Source organism: Ovis aries, chromosome 8 (genome assembly GCF_016772045.2).
Source record: "Ovis aries strain OAR_USU_Benz2616 breed Rambouillet chromosome 8, ARS-UI_Ramb_v3.0, whole genome shotgun sequence".
Lineage (NCBI taxonomy): Eukaryota > Metazoa > Chordata > Mammalia > Artiodactyla > Bovidae > Ovis > Ovis aries.
The window spans coordinates 15,139,676-15,157,690 of record NC_056061.1 but is presented as its reverse complement, the minus strand read 5'-3'; the positions used below and the strand labels follow the sequence as shown (position 1 = coordinate 15,157,690).

The 18,015-nt window shown below is 38.0% G+C and overlaps 1 protein-coding gene and 1 long non-coding RNA gene across 56 annotated transcripts in view; one reads left to right on the top strand and one right to left on the bottom strand.

Annotated features, from left to right (window-relative positions):
- The window catches only part of TRDN (triadin), a 406,058-nt gene that overhangs the window by 196,108 nt on the left and 191,935 nt on the right, over positions 1-18,015 (bottom strand). For all 50 annotated transcript variants that reach the window (XM_060419417.1, XM_060419418.1, XM_060419419.1 and 47 more), the window contains 2 exons: positions 6,626-6,685; positions 4,746-4,805 (listed from right to left, as the gene is read on the bottom strand). In XM_060419417.1, coding sequence (XP_060275400.1) covers positions 4,746-4,805; positions 6,626-6,685 — 120 coding nt within the window. The remainder of the gene's footprint in view (positions 1-4,745; positions 4,806-6,625; positions 6,686-18,015) is intronic.
- Positions 7,557-18,015, top strand: part of LOC105608241 (uncharacterized) — a 61,169-nt gene continuing 50,710 nt past the window's right edge. For all 6 annotated transcript variants that reach the window (XR_009601597.1, XR_009601594.1, XR_009601595.1 and 3 more), the window contains exon 1: positions 7,557-7,701. This is a non-coding gene — a long non-coding RNA (uncharacterized LOC105608241). The remainder of the gene's footprint in view (positions 7,702-18,015) is intronic.

Here is an 18,015-nt window from a genome sequence, read left to right as displayed (position 1 = left end):
TAGTCTGGTTTTTCAGGATCCTTTTTATTATTTATACTTTTATTCAGATAATTCTTGGGGAAAAAAATCATGTTGCTACAGTTTATGTAGAGAACAAACTACATTTGTGTGTCTCGTGAGCACCTTAAATTGCCCAATTTTATTATATTGTTTGATTGAGCTATCTTTTGTAGCTTTTAGGGGAACTCAAAGATAGGTTTAGTCATTGCACAATTCAGGTCTTCAAAACCATTTCATATATGAATTTTATCTTCTACAACATTTCTGAAAGAATCTTTATTACAGACACATTGGATAGCCTCTTTCAACTTCCATTCTTCCCTCCTTCGAATTGGAAAAATTGGAATGCAAAAAAAAAAAACAAAAAAAAAAAACAAACCTGTCTTCTGGACTCCCTTGCAGCATAATTAATTTTATTATTTAGATGCTCCTATAGGAGACTGAAAAAAGGCAGGAATGCTTCTGCAAACAAGGCCATTTTGATGTAAGTAAGTGGCTGAGTCTGACCTCAACACTTTCAGTATCTAGTCTGTGGCTGTGAAAAGACAGGTTGAAGAACAAAGCAGTTTCCTGGCCAAGTGATAATCCTTGTTGCTCCATAATCCAATGTAGTCTCTTGATACCAAGTTTTCCTGTCCTTACAACAATTTTTTGTGCATCCAGTTCCCTGTACATAACCCCTACCACTTGTATTAACTAGAGTGGTATGTATATCTAGCACTTAAGCCTGATACAAACATAAGGAAGATTTTAAGTTTTTACTTCTTTTCTTCTTTGCTTTTTTAAAAATGTGAAACATATCTCATAACATTATAAAAATATCTTGGTGATTTTTTTTTCATTTCAATCGATATTTTTAGAATGGCATATTTGGGTTTTTGCACTATGGACAATTTCAACTATATACAAACAAGAAATTATTATACTAAATCCCAATGTATCATTTATCTAGTTTCAATTCATGGACTGGCAACTTTATATCCTATAAAATCCCACCTATCTTTTCCCTAATAGATCACTAACAAAGTGTGATTTACCAGTTTCATGCATTGGAAGCTCTTTTATGAAACAATAGAACTTAAGCCTTAAATTCATTTGCATCTATATAATAGTAAAATATAAATGTAATAAAATAAAATAATAATATAACATATAAATATGCTATATAATCATACTAATATGAAAGTTAATAGAAATATAAGAAAATACTGTGATAAAACCCACATATTAAATAAGCCTGTAGGCATATTTTACATCTTGCAGATTTGCTACTATTTGGGACTAGAATAATGTTATCAGATGTTCTGCTGTGTTCTTCTAACTATTTTAGGAAGAAATAACATATGAATTGCAGCTTTTAAAGATTTTAGGTTATTCTCAATTTCTCTTGTTATCTCTAGAAATTTTTACTATTTTCATAATTAGCTTCAAACTGGTTGTTTTTAAAGCATATTTCTCTCACATGAAAATCTAGCTGGAGAATTATTAAACTCTGAAAAGAAACATGGGCTTCCCTGATGGCTCAGACAGTAAAGAATCCACCTGCGATGTGGGAGACCTGGGTTGGGAAGATCCCCTGAAGGAAGGCGTGGCAACCCACTCCAGTATTCGTGCCTGGAGAATCCCCATGGACAGAGGAGCCTGGCAGGCTACAGTCCATGCAGTCGCAAAGAGTCAGACACAACTGAATGACTAAGAACAGCACAGCACAAAAAGAAACATGAGTTAGAGATCAACACTAACTGAATATCTCTATCTGCCTGTCTGTCTGTCTCTCTCATACACATATATACAAACACAATTTTGAGTATGTAGAAGTTGTGTTACTGCTCAGTTGCTCAGTCACGTCTGGCTCTTTGTCATCCCATGGACTGTAGCCCACCAGCTCCTCTGTCCATGGAATTTCCTAGGCAAGAATATTGAAGCAGGTTGCCATTTCCTCTTATAGGGCATCTTCTCAACCCAGGGATTGAACCTGGATCTCCTGCGCTGGCAGGAGGATTCTTTCCCACTAAGCACCTGGGAAGCCATTTGGAGGTTAAGATCTTGCAAACAAATAACTTGTGCATATTTTAATCAGAAATTTGAACTGATTGGTAAAAGCCAATAGTATTTCATGCAATTAAGTGTAAAAATGACATATAAACAAACTGAAAAATGATTCCAGGGACAAGCTTGATTCTTCCACACTTGCTGAACAGCCCTCCCCAGATATGCTGCGCAGTCACCCACATCAGTCCGTGCTTCAGTGGATGAGCACTGGCCTTGCAGGTAAGGATACTGGCATAATTAGTTCTGCTGCCAGTGGTGTACAATCTCACTCTGACATGACTGCTGTGCTAATAACACAGGTCTCCCAGTAGCAGAGACATATCAGATTTTCCCATCACTCTCTGAACAGAAAAGTGTGGTGCCTTTCCTTTCAAAACCAAAATTCAAATCAAAACTACCACCATATACACACCATTGCATTTTCCTGAAAGTATTTTTCAGGATTTTGCTTTTTCACACCTGTGATAAAGACTTTGACAATTCTAATTCAAAACTTTCCTCTGCAAAAGCTTCAGTAAAACTGATGGCCCAGGTAAAACCGCGTTTCTCTTTAGCACTCAATCATATAGCTGTCACAGATACGGTGATCCAAGCAATCAACTCTCAGTATCATCATGTGGTGAGAACTATGTTTCCCTTTCTTATGATAATGTTAGGGGAAGTTCACTGATTGAAATCACCTACCCTGGCCAGGCACCATAGTAACCATTTGCTTGAGTTGTTTTACAACAGGAGGTTCTGGTAAGGAACAGGGAACTAATAAGGCTCCACCAACCGGAAGAGTTCGGGAAAGGTCAAAAGGAGACACCACATGTCCAACCATCTCCCAGAATCCTTCTCTCTGGCATCCATCTTGGCTACGCCAACAGGAAGGACTTGAGTCAGAATGATTGGATAAGGACAACCAGGAAACTAATCCCATTACCATAAAACCTGAGACTGTAAGCCATGTGGCAGAGTAGTTCTCCTGGGTTCCCTTACCCTACTGCTCTCCACCCTGGTGCCCTTACCCAATAAAATCTCTTGCTTTCTCAGCATAAGTGTCTCCTCGGACAATTCATTTCCCAGTGTTAGACAAGAGCCCAGTTTCGGGCCCTGGAAGGGGTCCCCCTTCCTGCAACAATAAGATATATATTTCACTAGAAGAATAAAGAATGCTTTAAACAAAACAAGATAAATGAATGTTCAATAATAAAATTAATATAATAATAATAATTGAAATTCAAAGTAATTGGCACTCAAGTCCTCAAATCAGAGAACACATGACTATCTCTTCCTGGATTATTTCATAAGCCTAGCAGTCATGTATTTTACAACGTTTTTACCCTACTTATAGCACGATGTAGAGGTTTTCTGTAATTTCTATTTACTACTTACTAAGAGTAATCAATGTCTAGTTTGTCATCCTATGATCTCCTTTTTCTCCTTTACCACATCTTTTTTCCCAACCAACGCTATTATTTCCTAAAAGAAGTCTTCACTAATGGCATCCAGCCCACTCTACTCTCCCAACACCATGTCCTACCTTGGAGCTTTCTTCAATTTAACCTTCATTTAAGCTTACCTACTGACTCATTTTCAATGGCATTGTTTTCAGCTTACTATCACACAGGGAAGATCAGGAAGTCTCATTTGCTTTGTGTTAATATAGCTCAGAGGAATTCGTTTGCTACCCCATGCACAAAGGCCCTAAGAGATTTGCATTTTAATAGAGGACAATTCTTTCATAATTCAAACAAATGGAGTTTCTCTAATGGTGGAATTTCAAGCATCACTGACAGTAGTGGAGGAAATATTTGGGGTGAAAGTACTTACACCAAACAATAATGTCTGAGACTACTATCTTTTCCACCTAGATTTAAGCTTAACTGGAATAAAAGCAGATATTCATGTTTGAACAAGAGTAAAAGCAGAAATTTAAAGCAAAAATCTACACTGTTGAACAACACTATTTCTTAATAGAATGCATTATTATCTTTGTGTTCTTCACTTCTCATCTTTGTAAAGTTATACTATGTAGCTCTTCCCAGTTTCATTATGTCTTGACAAAGATGGCCTCAGCTTCACTAAACTTAGACAGGCACCTTTTGGTCCGTAGGCTCCTGACCTTTCTTTTCTTGCAGCATTTACTTTAGAAAACTTGTAATTGTAAATTATTTTTCTACTTTTTCAAGACATAAATCTTCTTAAAAGCCTTCTTTCAGTTTTACAACCTAGAGTGCTTTTTTCAGAGATGTGGAAGCCACTTCTTTGAAATATAATCATCAAGAAAGATAGTACATCCATCTCCAGGTTCTGTAGAGTAGGAACCTAATTCCCTTGGGAGCCTTGCTCCAAGTTGCAGAACTACTCTCTCGCCTTGAAAATAAGAAAAAGTTCACTCTGCTTCTGAGTAAGCTCAATCAGCAAACACAGATGGCTTACAATCCTCCCACCCTTTTCCAGCTCTTAAAAACTCTCTTGCTTTGGTTTCAGTGAAATGGAGTTCAGAATGCTTTCTGGTCTCTCTCTCCTATTGCAATAACTTTAAATAAAGTCCTATCTGTTTAACCTTGTACTGAGCATTTTTTGCTTTGGCATCCTGTACATGGACAGATTCAAGTACCTATATTAAATCTGTTTAAACTGCCCTGAGATTCCGTCATTAACGAGCATCCTGAACATAGTCCAAGAAAGCAAAGAAAGTACAATACCTTTTTTTTTCACATCCATGGCAGTTTCCTTCTCAGTTTTCATTTTGACATCTTCTTTTTCTGGCAGTAAAATGAGAAAATTATAAACATCTGTTTGCTAAGTTGCTTCTGTCCTGTCCGACTCTGTGTGACCCCACAGACAGCAGCCTACCAGGCTCCTCTGTCCCTGAGATTCTCCAGGCAAGAACACTGGAGTGGGTTGCCATTTCCTTCTCCAGTGCATGAGAGTGAAAAGTGAAAGTGAAGTTGCTCAGTCGTGTACAACTGTTCGCAACACCATGGACTGCAGCCCACCAGGCTCCTCCATTCATGGGATTTTTCCAGGCAAGAGTATTGGAATGGGGTGCCATTGCCTTCTCCTATTTCAGGGCACATTTTACTGCTATTAACATCCAATTTATCTCGTATAGAGTGATTCTAAATTAAAGTCAATGGTCATGTCAAATATGAGTGAACTAGCATATTCAAAAGCAGAGATATTACTTTGCCGACTAAGGTCCATCTAGTCAAGGCTATGGTTTTTCCTGTGGTCATGTATGGAGGTGAGAGTTGGACTGTGAAGAAGGCTGAGCGCTGAAGAATTGATGCTTTTGAACTGTGGTGTTGGAGAAGACTCTTGAGAGTTCCTTGGACTGCAAGGAGATCCAATCAGTCCATTCTGAAGGAGATCAGCCCTGGGATTTCTTTGGGAGGAATGATGCTAAAGCTGAAACTCCAATACTTTGGCCACCTCATGTGATGAGTTGACTTATTGGAAAAGACTCTGATGCTGGGAGGGATTGGGGGCAGGAGGAGAAGGGAACGACAGAGGATGAGATGACTGGATGGCGTCACTGACTCGATGGACGTGAGTCTGAGTGAACTCCGAGAGATGGTGATGGACAGGGAGGCCTGGCGTGCTGCGATTCATGGGGTTGCAAAGAGCTGGACACGACTGAGCAACTGAAATGAACTGAACTGAGCACTGTAACAGAACAGTAGTTTTGGTGTGCTTTCCTTTCAGGGAAGGAACAAGTTTTCATTAAGTCAAAAAAATAATCTCTCATGATTGTACGGATATTAGATAGCAATGTTAATTATGACATAATCCAGCAGTTTTTCTAAAGGGCATTAAAAGGGATATATTGAATGTTCTCTGGGTTATCAGGCCACCATAAGCATGTCAAAAGCTCAGAAAAGTCTTGAGATCACTTGGGACTTCAGATGCACTATTTGAAAAGGTCATTCAAAAAGAACAAAATAGCAAACCAATCAACTAGTTTCTTTCCCATATATTCAGTAATTTGCTCTTTTGATAGACCATTTTATTAAACTAAATTAAATAGTAATAGTAACATATATATATAATCAAGAGAAGTAATGAAGTAGAATTAAGTATCATTACTAAGGAAAGAAAAAAATAATCAGTAACACATTTTAAGAGTGTTTAGGCTTGAATTTTCTTATAAAAATTATCAATCTCAACTTTATTTGAAATATTTGTTAAAAACAATAACTAAAATTGTTAAGGGAATTTCTTTCCTAGAAAACAACAGCTTTAACTGTAATATTACAAATGGATACTAATTAAGATATGTTAGCTTTAAAATTGGAGAAGGCAATGGCAACCCACTCCAGTACTCATGCCTGGAAAATCCCATAGATGGAGGAGCCTTGTAGGCTGCAGTCCATGGGGTCGCTAAAAGTCAGACAGGACTCAGGGACTTCACTTTCACTTTTCACTTTCATGCATTGGAGAAGGAAATGGCAATCCACTCCAGTGATCTTGCCTGGAGAATCCCAAGGATGGCAGAGCCTGGTGGGCTGCCGTCTATGGGGTCGCACAGAGTTGGACACGGCTGAAGCAACTTAGCGGCAGCAGCAGCTTTAAAATTGCTTACCTTTCTTTCTTGTTTCAGAAGTCACTTTCTTCTCAGCTTTCTTCTTTTCTTCTTCTTTTTCTAGAGAAGAAATTTAAAACATTCCCTTTAGGAAAATTTAGTACAAAAGGAAAATCAAGTTTTAAATAAAGGATTACTATTAAAGTTAATTCTGCCTCCAGATAGTTCTGTGACTTTGAGCAAGTGATTTAATCTCACTAAGCCTTATTTTCCTCTTTTGTAAAATAATAGTACTTCCTTTAAAGTTATACAATGTTTACAAAACATTCTGCACAGGGGCTGGCTCACAGCAAGTGCATGCAATGGTAGGCTGCTAATATTCTTTATAAAAAGTGAAAAAGATAGTTCAAGCTTTCTGAACCAAATAATTGTTTGTCTAGTGCCTAAAGTAAGATATTAATACTGGAAATTAAAATATAATTTCAGAGGAATGATTTTGCAGATATGCTAAAAGAATTATTTTGTTTTCATATGTTCAGTCTCCTTAGAAATTATACATTAGGCTGTTGTGTGTGTGTTAGTTGCTCAGTTGTGTCTGACTCTTTGCGACCCCATGGACTGTAGCTCACCAGGCTCTTCTGTCCATGGAATTCTCCAGGCAAGAATACTGGGGTGGGTAGCCGTTCCCTTCTCCAAGGGATCTTTCCAACCCAGAGATTGAACCCAGGTCTCCTGCATTGTGGGCAAATTCTTTACTGCCTGAGTCACCAGGGAAGCCCACAGTAGGCCATTAATGATATCTACTTTGATTTTACTGTTTTTCAAATCTGCCTCTTGTCAACAGACATTTGGAGTCTGGTGACATTTGTCTGGCACTGTACTGGGGACATAACTTCCACTGCCCTTTCTGAGTGGCTCTATCAATCAGCGTGCTCAGACTATCTTTTCACCCAGAGGTTGCAGTAAAAGTGACTGACACGTAGAATGGTTTGACAGTTTGTGGGGCCTCTAGACTTCTTCATGGAGGATTTCTCTTTCAGATATCTGGGAAAACCTTGGTCTGAGGGGCAGAAGGAAACTCAAATGGTGGCCAGCGATAGCCATGTAACAACTAGACATCCCTGGACATTTTTCTGGTAAGTGCTCTCATTTCAAATAACAAAGTCAAGCAGAAGTACACAGTTGTTAAAATGGAGTATCAGTACTTTTAGGTGTGAGGCAGCTATAAACACAGTTAATGTCGGAAACTGACTGATTTTTATCTTCAGTTAGTAGTACGATTTACCTTATATTTGAAATACCTTTCTGTTTGCAATTTGTCTCCTCAACTCAAGTATAAATTCTAGGCATTCAAAAATTATTATTACCCAGAACTATTATGAGATTGTTCCTATGCTGAAGAAATTCAATGTGTAGTTCTAGTATGAATGCTTCAGTTGCCTACTAATGACTGCATCTTATTAAATACAGGAATTAATTCATTCCCTTAGGTATAGAGATTTTTTTACCTACAAGATCAAACACAACCCTTTCTTTCAGTTTCAGAAGTATAATTTATAAAGAACCTCTTTTCATGACTCTTAGAGATAAGTTGGTGTGGTAGGGAGAAATATATTCACACTCTGTCTAAATGTATCTACAGTATACCATTACAACTCATCTAATCAGAAGTAGAAAGTCAAGAAGTCAGATTTTGATAGTTCTAGAATCAGAAATAAACCCAGTGAATTCTACTTTGCTTTTTCCTAAAGGTTTATCCATATTAAATATGTAAATCATGCTTAAAATTCTGAATAAATATACTTTTGATTTAAGTAGCAGTACTTTCAGCTTCTCTGGGGGAAATTTTACGTTGCAGGAAATTTTCCATCCTATCTAAATAGATACATATGCCAGACAATTGAATTGGCATTTGCTAATAAACATTACCATCAGATGCCACGTGTCAGAAAAGGAGTCAATTAACACAGAGACTAACTATAAATATTTCCTAGCCTATCTTAAAAATCAGTGCCATAGTCATGATAAGATCACAATTTAGTATCCAACTTAGTATCTGAGTCTCTAAGTTTCATAATGTAGATGAATAAATATTTTATTGAAAAGTTCATGATAATTAGTTCATCTTATATTAAACTTGGGAATGAAAGTAGGTATTTGAGGCCATGAGATGGAAGACATTCTTTTCATTTTTTTTTTAAAGAGAATTACCTTGTGTAATAAATTCTACCCTTTATATTAATATAGCTGGGATTTTATTGTAGTGATACAGTATCCTTGCTTTAGTTCAGATTGATTAATGCTTCCATTATACACTCTTCCTGTGATTACGACCATACACTGAAAGAGTCATGAATAAGAACAGAAATCCACAAAAAGCAGGTATAAATAATGTACTTTAATAACATTTTTATGAATTAGACCTTTAAGCTGTCATTATGGGACTTACTTTATTCATGGTTAATTTATTTAAAATATCAACTTCTGAAGATCCCTGCATTTCTTCAAGTACTACCATCTATTCTCTATGTGATCTGGCAGCAGAGAAATTAAGTTTTTCATTTATAAAAGGTACAACAATTTAATTATCTCCTTCTTGGATATAAAAGGAATCCATGTTTCTTATATGAAGACTCTCTTTCCCTTGACATTTTTCTCCTTCAGTAGTCAACAATACTCCTTTCTTTCCACCTGACTATGCACCCACATATCCAATTTCCTCCTCATGCTCTCCTCCAATTTGTTTGCTGTTTTGTTAGTAACAGCGAGAGAAGAGTTAGGACATTTTATATCACTGGTTCTCAGAGGGTTCGCAATTAAGTGTGTCCATAGAGTGTGAACTTATCAGTATAGTGCCTTTCTCTGAGAAAGTGTCATAGGCTGGGAAATGATGGCTCTATCTGGTAGGGATCACAGCAAAGACTGGCTGAGAGAGAAATCCTCTCCACCATAAGCAGCTCTGAGCCACAAATATGTTATTAGCTTCTGCATAAATTAACATCAGATGAAAGAAAAATTAAATGACTTACTTTTTACTTCCTAAGCCCTTACAATGGGCTTTTCTCTTGCTTTTAAATGTTTTTATGCCATCTCAAAGCCAGAGAATACACAATAGTTAATTATAATTGTAAAGCTTTTTGAAGACGCCTGTTCCTAGCAAAACGAGCAAACAAATGCAAATGCTTCATTTTCATCTTATGTTTTGTTCTCCCCACTCATGCCTTTCTTGCGTAGAGATTATCCAAAATTTACATGCTTTTGTAACTCTCTGTGGCCAGGATTGATGTATTCTTGGTCCCAGTTAAGTAAATAAGGGCATGCTTCTTTCATAACAATGCATTCCAACACACCTCCTCTCTGTCACCTTGTTTCTTTAGAGTGGCAGAGGCTGACCTGGAGCCCCAGTCACAGTACAGCATGGAAAACTTCACATCAACAGATAAGCTCAGTTACACTAATGACTATCAGAGCTTTCCATTGTTATCTGCAGAGAGGAACGAAACAAGGGGCGATGGAAGGGTGCTAGCACGGCTGACTTTGGTCCGAATTCTGTCTCTGGCCCCTTCTGGTTCTGACACTGCAATGTGCCGTAACACACTGATCTCCATTTACCTCATTTGAAAAACGGAGCGAGCAAAATCTACCTCGCCAACTTATTGTGAAGAAACTGAGCCAAAGTGCTTGGACAAGAGTGGACGTTCAAAAAAAGTACGGATAGCATATATTCCTATATTTTTGAAACAATCAAAATCTGACTACATAAAATCTTCAGTTTTTCTAAGTGTGACATTTGTTGATCTGAGTAAATGCACATTAATTCTTATTTTTCTGTGTTGAGGGAGGCTATATCAGGAATACTATATATTGTGAAACTTTGAGAAAAAAATAGGAATTAACATGCTATGAAGGGGCATTGGGTTGGAATGAAGAAGTGGGTTCCAGTTATTCTATAAATAGTAGTTTCTGCATAATGCAACTGTAAGCAAATCTGTCTTCAACCATAAAAGGCAGGGGGAATGAGTAGAATATACTCAAGTCTCTCTTCACTTGTCTATTCCTTTATTTCTCCAAGGAAGTATGTCTCATCTTGCATCTATTTCTTAATTTTTCTGAGAACAGTTAACTTAAAAAGCTTTCAATTTGTAAATAGCTGCTTATGTTCTCTGACTGCTATGGCTTAAAATATTTTAAGGCTAGAGAAAAGTCCATTTTTAAGTCTTAATGAATATGTTTGTTTATGTGTATGCATTATATATGAATACATATATACATGTATATAAAGTCATATAATAATAAGGGTCAGAAAAAATACAAAGCTAGGTTTAGAGGATTAGAGTATGAGGGAATGGGAAGTGGCTTTTATTTATTTTTTTTTTTGAAAGGGAACAGGGTTATACCTTTTTGAATGAGCACCATTTCAAAAGATGCTTGAACAAAACTAGGGAGAAGAATCTTCCTGCAGAGGAAACATATGTGCCAAGACCTTCAAAGAGGAGCATTCTAGCTATATTTGAAGAAGAGCATGGAGACCAGAGTGGCTGGAGCAGCAGATGTAGGAGGGGAGTGGGAAGAGAAATGGTCAGAGATGTAGCTGGGACAATCACATCGAATCTTGTTCACAATAAGAATTTTCCATTTTATTCTGAGTAAGGTAGGAAGTCACTGACAGGTTTCAGGCAGAGTAATTGTATTGTGATGAGTTATGTTTTAAGAGGAATTTTGGCTGCTGCTGAGTGGTGGGTGTCAGTGTCCAACTAGATAGTGTGACCATGTTGCGATGAAGACTAAGAAAGTAAAAGGATTCAGTAATAATACTCTTCTTCATGTTCCCCCCCCCACCCCCCGGCCAATTGCCTTCTAATTTTGTCTGGGATTCTTGAAGGAATGCAACGCTATAGACACATGGTGGGAGTACCTCTCTTTACATTGTAATTAGGTTACTGTAATAGTAAAACTCTTCACTTGAGTTATATGGAGTAAAGGAAACTGGCTTTTCAGAACCTGAATCCAGTCTTTCCCTTGACTTTTGCTTTAGTGAATGCTGAATTTTTCTTAGAAGTCAGTTTTTCTCATTATCAGCTACTAACAACAATTCACAACCAGAAATACTAGAGCATTTTCCAGTGACTGCCCAGAGCCTTATATAAACAGTTGGTTTATGTCAACAAATCAGTAAATGATCAGGTAACCTTAAGTCAAATCCTTTGCCAGGGTTTGAATCTTAAACTATTCCTTCAAGGAATTTTGGGTATGATATTAACAAGGGATAAAGTTTACAGTTACAACATGGATTTCTCAGATTGTAAAAAATCTGCCTGCAATGTGGGAGACCTGGGTTCAATCCCTGGGTCAGGAAGATACCCTGGAGAAGGGAATGGCTAACCACTCCAGTATTCTTGCCTGGAAAATTCCACGGACAGAGGATTCTGGTGGGCTATAGTTCATGGGGTTGCAAAGAGTTGGACCTGACTGAGAGACTAACATTTCACTTTCATTAAGGGACATAGTTCAGTTCAGTTCAGTTCAGTCACTCAGTTCTGTCCAGCTCTTTGCGATCCCATGGACTTCAGCACGCCAGGCCTCTCTGTCCATCACCAACTCCCAGAGTCCACCCAAACCCATGTTCATTGAGTTGGTGATGCCATCCAACCATCTCATCCTCTGTCATCCCCTTCTCCTCCTGCCTTCAATCTTTCCCAGTATCAGGGTCTTTTCAAGTGAGTCAGTTCTTCGCATCAGGTGGCCAAAGTATTGGAGTTTCGGCTTTAGCATCAGTCCTTCCAATGAATATTCAGGACTGATTTCCTTGAGGATGAACTGGTTGGATCTCCTTGCAGTCCAAGGGACTCTCAAGAGTCTTCTCCAACACCACAGTTCAAAAGCATCAACTCTTTGGCACTCAGCTTTCTTTATAGTTCAACTCTCATATCCATACATGACTACTGGAGAAACCATAGCCTTGACTAGATGGACCTTTTTTTGGCAAAGTAATATTTCTGCTTTTTAATATGCTGTCTAGGTTGGTCATAACTTTTCTTCCAAGGAGCAAGTATCTTTTAATTTCATGGCTGCAGTCACCATCTGCAGTGATTTTGGAGCCCAGAAAAATAAAGTCAGACACTGTTTCCACTTTTATCCCATCTATTTGCCATGAAGTGATGGGACTGATGCCATGATCTTAGTTTTCTGCATGTTGAGCTTGAAGCCAAGTTTCTCACTCTCCTCTTTCACTTTCATCAAGAGGTTCTTTGGTTCTGCTTTAATTTCTGCCATTAGGGTGGTGTCATCTGCATATCTGAAGTTATTGATATTTCTCCTGGCAATCTTGATTCCAGTTTGTGCTCCATCCAGTCCAGCGTTTCTCATGACGTACTCTGCATATAATGGAGGCAGCAGAGGCCCAAACCCAAGAGCACCACATGAAACTGCAAAAGCTGCTCCTGGGAAAATGGTATGTGAATTCTGAGATGAGTATGCAAGTTACTCTCAATGCCAGCTGAAGGAGGTGCCTGCTGAGTGCCTACCCCTGTCCAGTAGGTAAAGGCTGACAACTCTTTGTGAAACAGTACCATTCATGAAGTACATGTCCAAAGGAATCCAGAGCTAATTAGTATAAGTCCAAACATTTTCAAGATACCAGATTATGGACACTTCTTTAAGCTTCAAAAAAGACTGTGGAAACGTGATCTCCATGTTGCAAGGAAGAGCCAATTCTGACTCCATGATGGATATGTTTCTTTGATTTTAACCTTTGCTTTTTGTTGCTTTTATTATTGTAGTCATACGTAATGCCCGCCTCCGGGAATTCTACCCCTCTGCCTGATTATTAAACTAAAAGTGCCTCTGTTCAGCCTTTGTTCAGCTCATAGGAAGATAATATGACTCTGCTATTGTTGTTCAGTCACTAAGTCCTGTTGGACGTTTTGCGATTTCATGGACTCCAGCATGCCAGACTTCTCTATCCTCCACTATCTCTCAGAGTTTGATGAAATTCATTTTCATTGAGTCAGTGATGTCTTTAATCATCTCATTCTTTGCTGCCCCCTTCTTTTGCCTTCAATCTTTCTGAGCATCAGGGTCTTTTCCAATGGGTAGGTTCTACCCATCAGGTGCCCGAAGTATTGGAATGTCAGCATGAGTCCTTCCAATGAGTATTTAGGGTTGATTTCCTTTAGGATTGACTGGTTTGATCTCCTTGCTGTCCAAAGACTCTCAAGAGTCTGCTCCAGCACCATAATTCAAAAGTATCAATTCTTAGGTCCTTGGTCTTCTTTATGGTCCAACTCTCATATCAGTATATGACTACTGGAAAAACCGTAGCTTTGACTATATGGATTTCTGTTGGCAAAGTGATATCTCTGCTTTTTAATATGCTGTCTGACCCTGCTTACCTGTGAATGGCTCCAAGAGTAAGTTCAGTCGCTCAGTTGTGTCTGACTCTTTGCGACCCCATGAATCGCAGCACACCAGGCCTCCCTGTCCATCACCATCTCCCGGAGTTCACTCAGACTCATGTCCATCGAGTCCGTGATGCCATCCAGCCATCTCATCCTGGGTCGTCCCCTTCTCCTCCTGCCCCCAATCCCTCCCAGCATCAGACTGTTTTCCAATGAGTCAATGCTTCGCATGAGGTGGCCAAAGTACTGGAGTTTCAGCTTTAGCATCATTCCTTCCAAAGAAATCCCAGGGTTGATCTCCTTCAGAATGGACTGGTTGGATCTCCTTGCAGTCCAAGGGACTCTCAAGAGTCTTCTCCAACACCACAGTTCAAACGCATCAATTCTTTGGCACTGAACCTTCTTCACAGTCCAACTCTCACATCCATACATGACCACAGGAAAAACCATAGCCTTGACTAGACGGACCTTAGTTGGCAAAGTAATATCTCTGCTTTTGAATATACTATCTAGATTGGTCATAACTTTTCTTCCAAGGAGTAAGCGTCTTAATTTCATGGCTGCAGTCACCATCTACAGTGATTTTGGAGCCCCAAAAAATAAAGTCTGACACTGTTTCCACTGTTTCCCCATCTATTTCCCATGAAGTGATGGGACCAGAGGCCATGATCTTCGTTTTCTGAATGTTGAGCTTTAAGCCAACTTTGTCACTCTCCTCTTTCACTTTCATCAAGAGGCTTTTTAGCTCCTCTTCACTTTCTGCCATAAGGGTGGTGTCATCTGCATATCTGAGGTTATTGATATTTCAATCATGATTCCAGCTTGTGCTTCTTCCAGCCCAGCATTTCTCATGATGGACTCTGCATAGAAGTTAAATAAGCAGGGTGACAATATACAGCCTTGATGTACTCCTTTTCCTATTTGGAACCAGTCTGTTGTTCCATGTCCAGTTCTAACTGTTGCTTCCTGACCTGCATACAGATTTCTCAAGAGGCAGGTCAGGTGGTCTGTATTCCCATCTCTTTCAGAATTTTCCACAGTTGATTGTGATCCACACAGTCAAAGGCTTTGGCATAGTCAATAAAGCAGAAATAGATGTTTTTCTGGAACTCTCTTGCTTTTTCCATGATCCAGCGGATGTTGGCAATTTGATCTCTGGTTCCTCTGCCATTTCTAAAACCAGCTTGAACATCAGGGAGTTCGCGGTTCACGTATTGCTGAAGCCTGACTTGGAGAATTGTGAGCATTGCTTTACTAGCGTGTGAGATGAGTGCAATTGTGCGGTAGTTTGAGCATTCTTTGGCATTGCCTTTCTTTGGAATGGGAATGAAAACTGACCTTTTCTAGTCCTGTGGCCACTGCTGAGCTTTGCAAATTTGCTGGCATATTGAGTGCAGCACTTTCACAGCATCATCTTTCAGGATTTGAAACAGCTCAACTGGAATTCCATCACCTCCACTAGCTTTGTTCGTAGTGATGCTTTCTAAGGCCAAAGAGGTATCATATCCCCTCCCTGAGGTTGGCCATTCCGGAGATATTTGCAAGATAATGGCATTTTACTTTACTTCCTCAACTTTCCTCGCTCTCTGTTCTATAAAAGAACCTGGCATCCAGACCCTGGCAAGATAGTTATTTTGAGACATTAGATCTGCTATCTTCTCAATCAGCTGGTTTTCCGAATAAAGTTGTATTCCTTGCCTCAATATCTTGTCTCTCAGGTATATTAGCTTGTTGTGCGGTGAGCAGAGTGTGCTTGGATTCGGTAACATAAATAGTTATCTTATATGATCAGAACAAGGCCAAAATATTGTGTTGGTTTGGTTTAATGAAGCTGATTTTAAGGTGATATAAAATTACACTGTAGTAGAACACTATAATAGAATACAGCACATGACCTTATATGTGTTAGAATATATACTTAGTTCTCAGATGAAAGTCTACATATCCTTTATGGGATAAAACGGGCTCAGGAAAGATGAGTAACTTCCACAAATTCACAAACCATGTAAGTGACACAACAAGGATTTAAAACTAAGGATCACTGAAAACTCTGTTCTTTCCCCTACAATATGGAATATGAAGTTTGCAGTAGACTGACCCTAACAAAAACTTACAAATGAACTAAGGCGTGGGAAGGAAAGAAGTGCCAGCTTCTAACCTATCTTTGTGAAGCTTGTCTTTTAGGTCTCTCACATCCAAAGTTCTCTGACATAATGACAAATGTTTTTGTTTCTGAATTTAGTATGCAAAAGAGAATGCAAAGAGAAAGATTATTTTATATATTTCAAAGTGCAAAAAAGTTTGTTAATTAAAATTCACATCTGAAATGGATAAAGTAGATTGCACCCAAACCTTTCAAAAATGAAAAAAAAAAAGAAACTTTATAAACAATAAAATGATTGCATTATTTTTGAATGGATTATGTTTATATGGATAAAGATTGCCACATCTGTTCTTTTTCCTTCTGGTATTTATTTTCCCTCTCAATGCTTTTACATTCTGGGAAGCAAATGCTCAATTAAAGTTTTTTGAGTCTTAGACTCAAATGAGAAGCTCTCCATCCACACACTCATCTCTGAATAGCTTCTGAGTATTTTGCATTTTCTTTTTTGTTCTTTTTTATTTTATTTATTTATTTTCTGGGTGCTACAATTATTTGGAGTTTATCTAAAAACTTTTTAACCCTTTTAAAATGTAGTTTTTATGCAGAATCATTGCTTGCTGAAGATATTTTAGTATAAATTTTCTATTGCATCTTTCTACAAGGTAAGGAAAATATAAGATTCATTTCTAGTAACTGTCAATTTTCAAAATCATATTATTTACATATAGTTACCTTTTCCATATTTTTATCTATATACATTTCCTACATTTGTCTGTAGCTGGAAATGAATTGCAAAAGTACATTGTTGCCTTTAAAATGTCAAAAATACCTAAAAACATCATAGAATTGAGTTTTTCCTGTATGTGACTAAATTATTGATATTTAAGAAAAAAGTTGGTTATCATTTAAAATTAAAGTATACATTACTCTAAAGTATTACTTCAAAGATATGGCTATTTTTATAACAGATCCTTGAGAATTTAGGGCTTCAGTTACTAAATAAATTAGAAAGACTCAATAGTTATTTTGAAATAAAATTTGACTTTAACATTACCAAAAGTTACTGGTTATTGGGGTACATTTATAAATGTCATTTTTAATTGAAGTCTTTTAATTATTGACATTAAGCTTAATGCATGAGAGTGAAAGTCCATCAGTCCTGTCTGACTCTTTGTGACCCCATGGACGTCCATGGAATTCTCTAGGCCAGAATACTGGAGTGGGAAGCTTTTCCCTTCTCCAGTGGATCTTCCCAACCCAGGGATCAAACCCAGATCTGCCGCATTACGGGTGGATTCTTTACCAGCTGAGCACAAGGGAAGCCCAAGAACACTGGAGTGGGTTACAGAGCCCTTCTCCAGCAGATCTTCCTGATGCAGGAACTGAACCAGAGTCTCCTGCATTGCATGCAGATTCTTTACCAACTGAGCTATCAGGGAAGCCCAAGCTTAATACATATCGATATTTATAAAGGAAATAAGTGCCCCTTCAACGAATACAACTTTTCTAGTTGTAATTGTTTTAATATATGGAATTCAACTTCATTTCAAATGATAGACCACATAAGTTTCATCATCATTCATAAATTATACCAAACCATTAACACAATTTTGGTCTTCTTCCTAATATAAGGAAGGTCTAGTCTAGTAGATCAAATTTTTTTACACAAAATTCTTACATAATTTAAGCGAGTATCTGTCACCATTTATCATGTGAACAATTGCCAAGACTCCTTACTCCATTTGGGTAAAACAGACCTGGCTTTGAGAGTGCAGCCAGTTTTTCCATCAGTACTAGAGAGAATGAATAATCTCAGTGGGGATTCTAAGAAGTTTATAAAACAGAAAGAAACATTTAGGTTAAGCTGAAACAAATAGCAAATAAATGTTTTATGATGAAAAAATGGTACTTATAAACTAGAGCTTTGGAGGGAACCTGGCTCTTTCTTG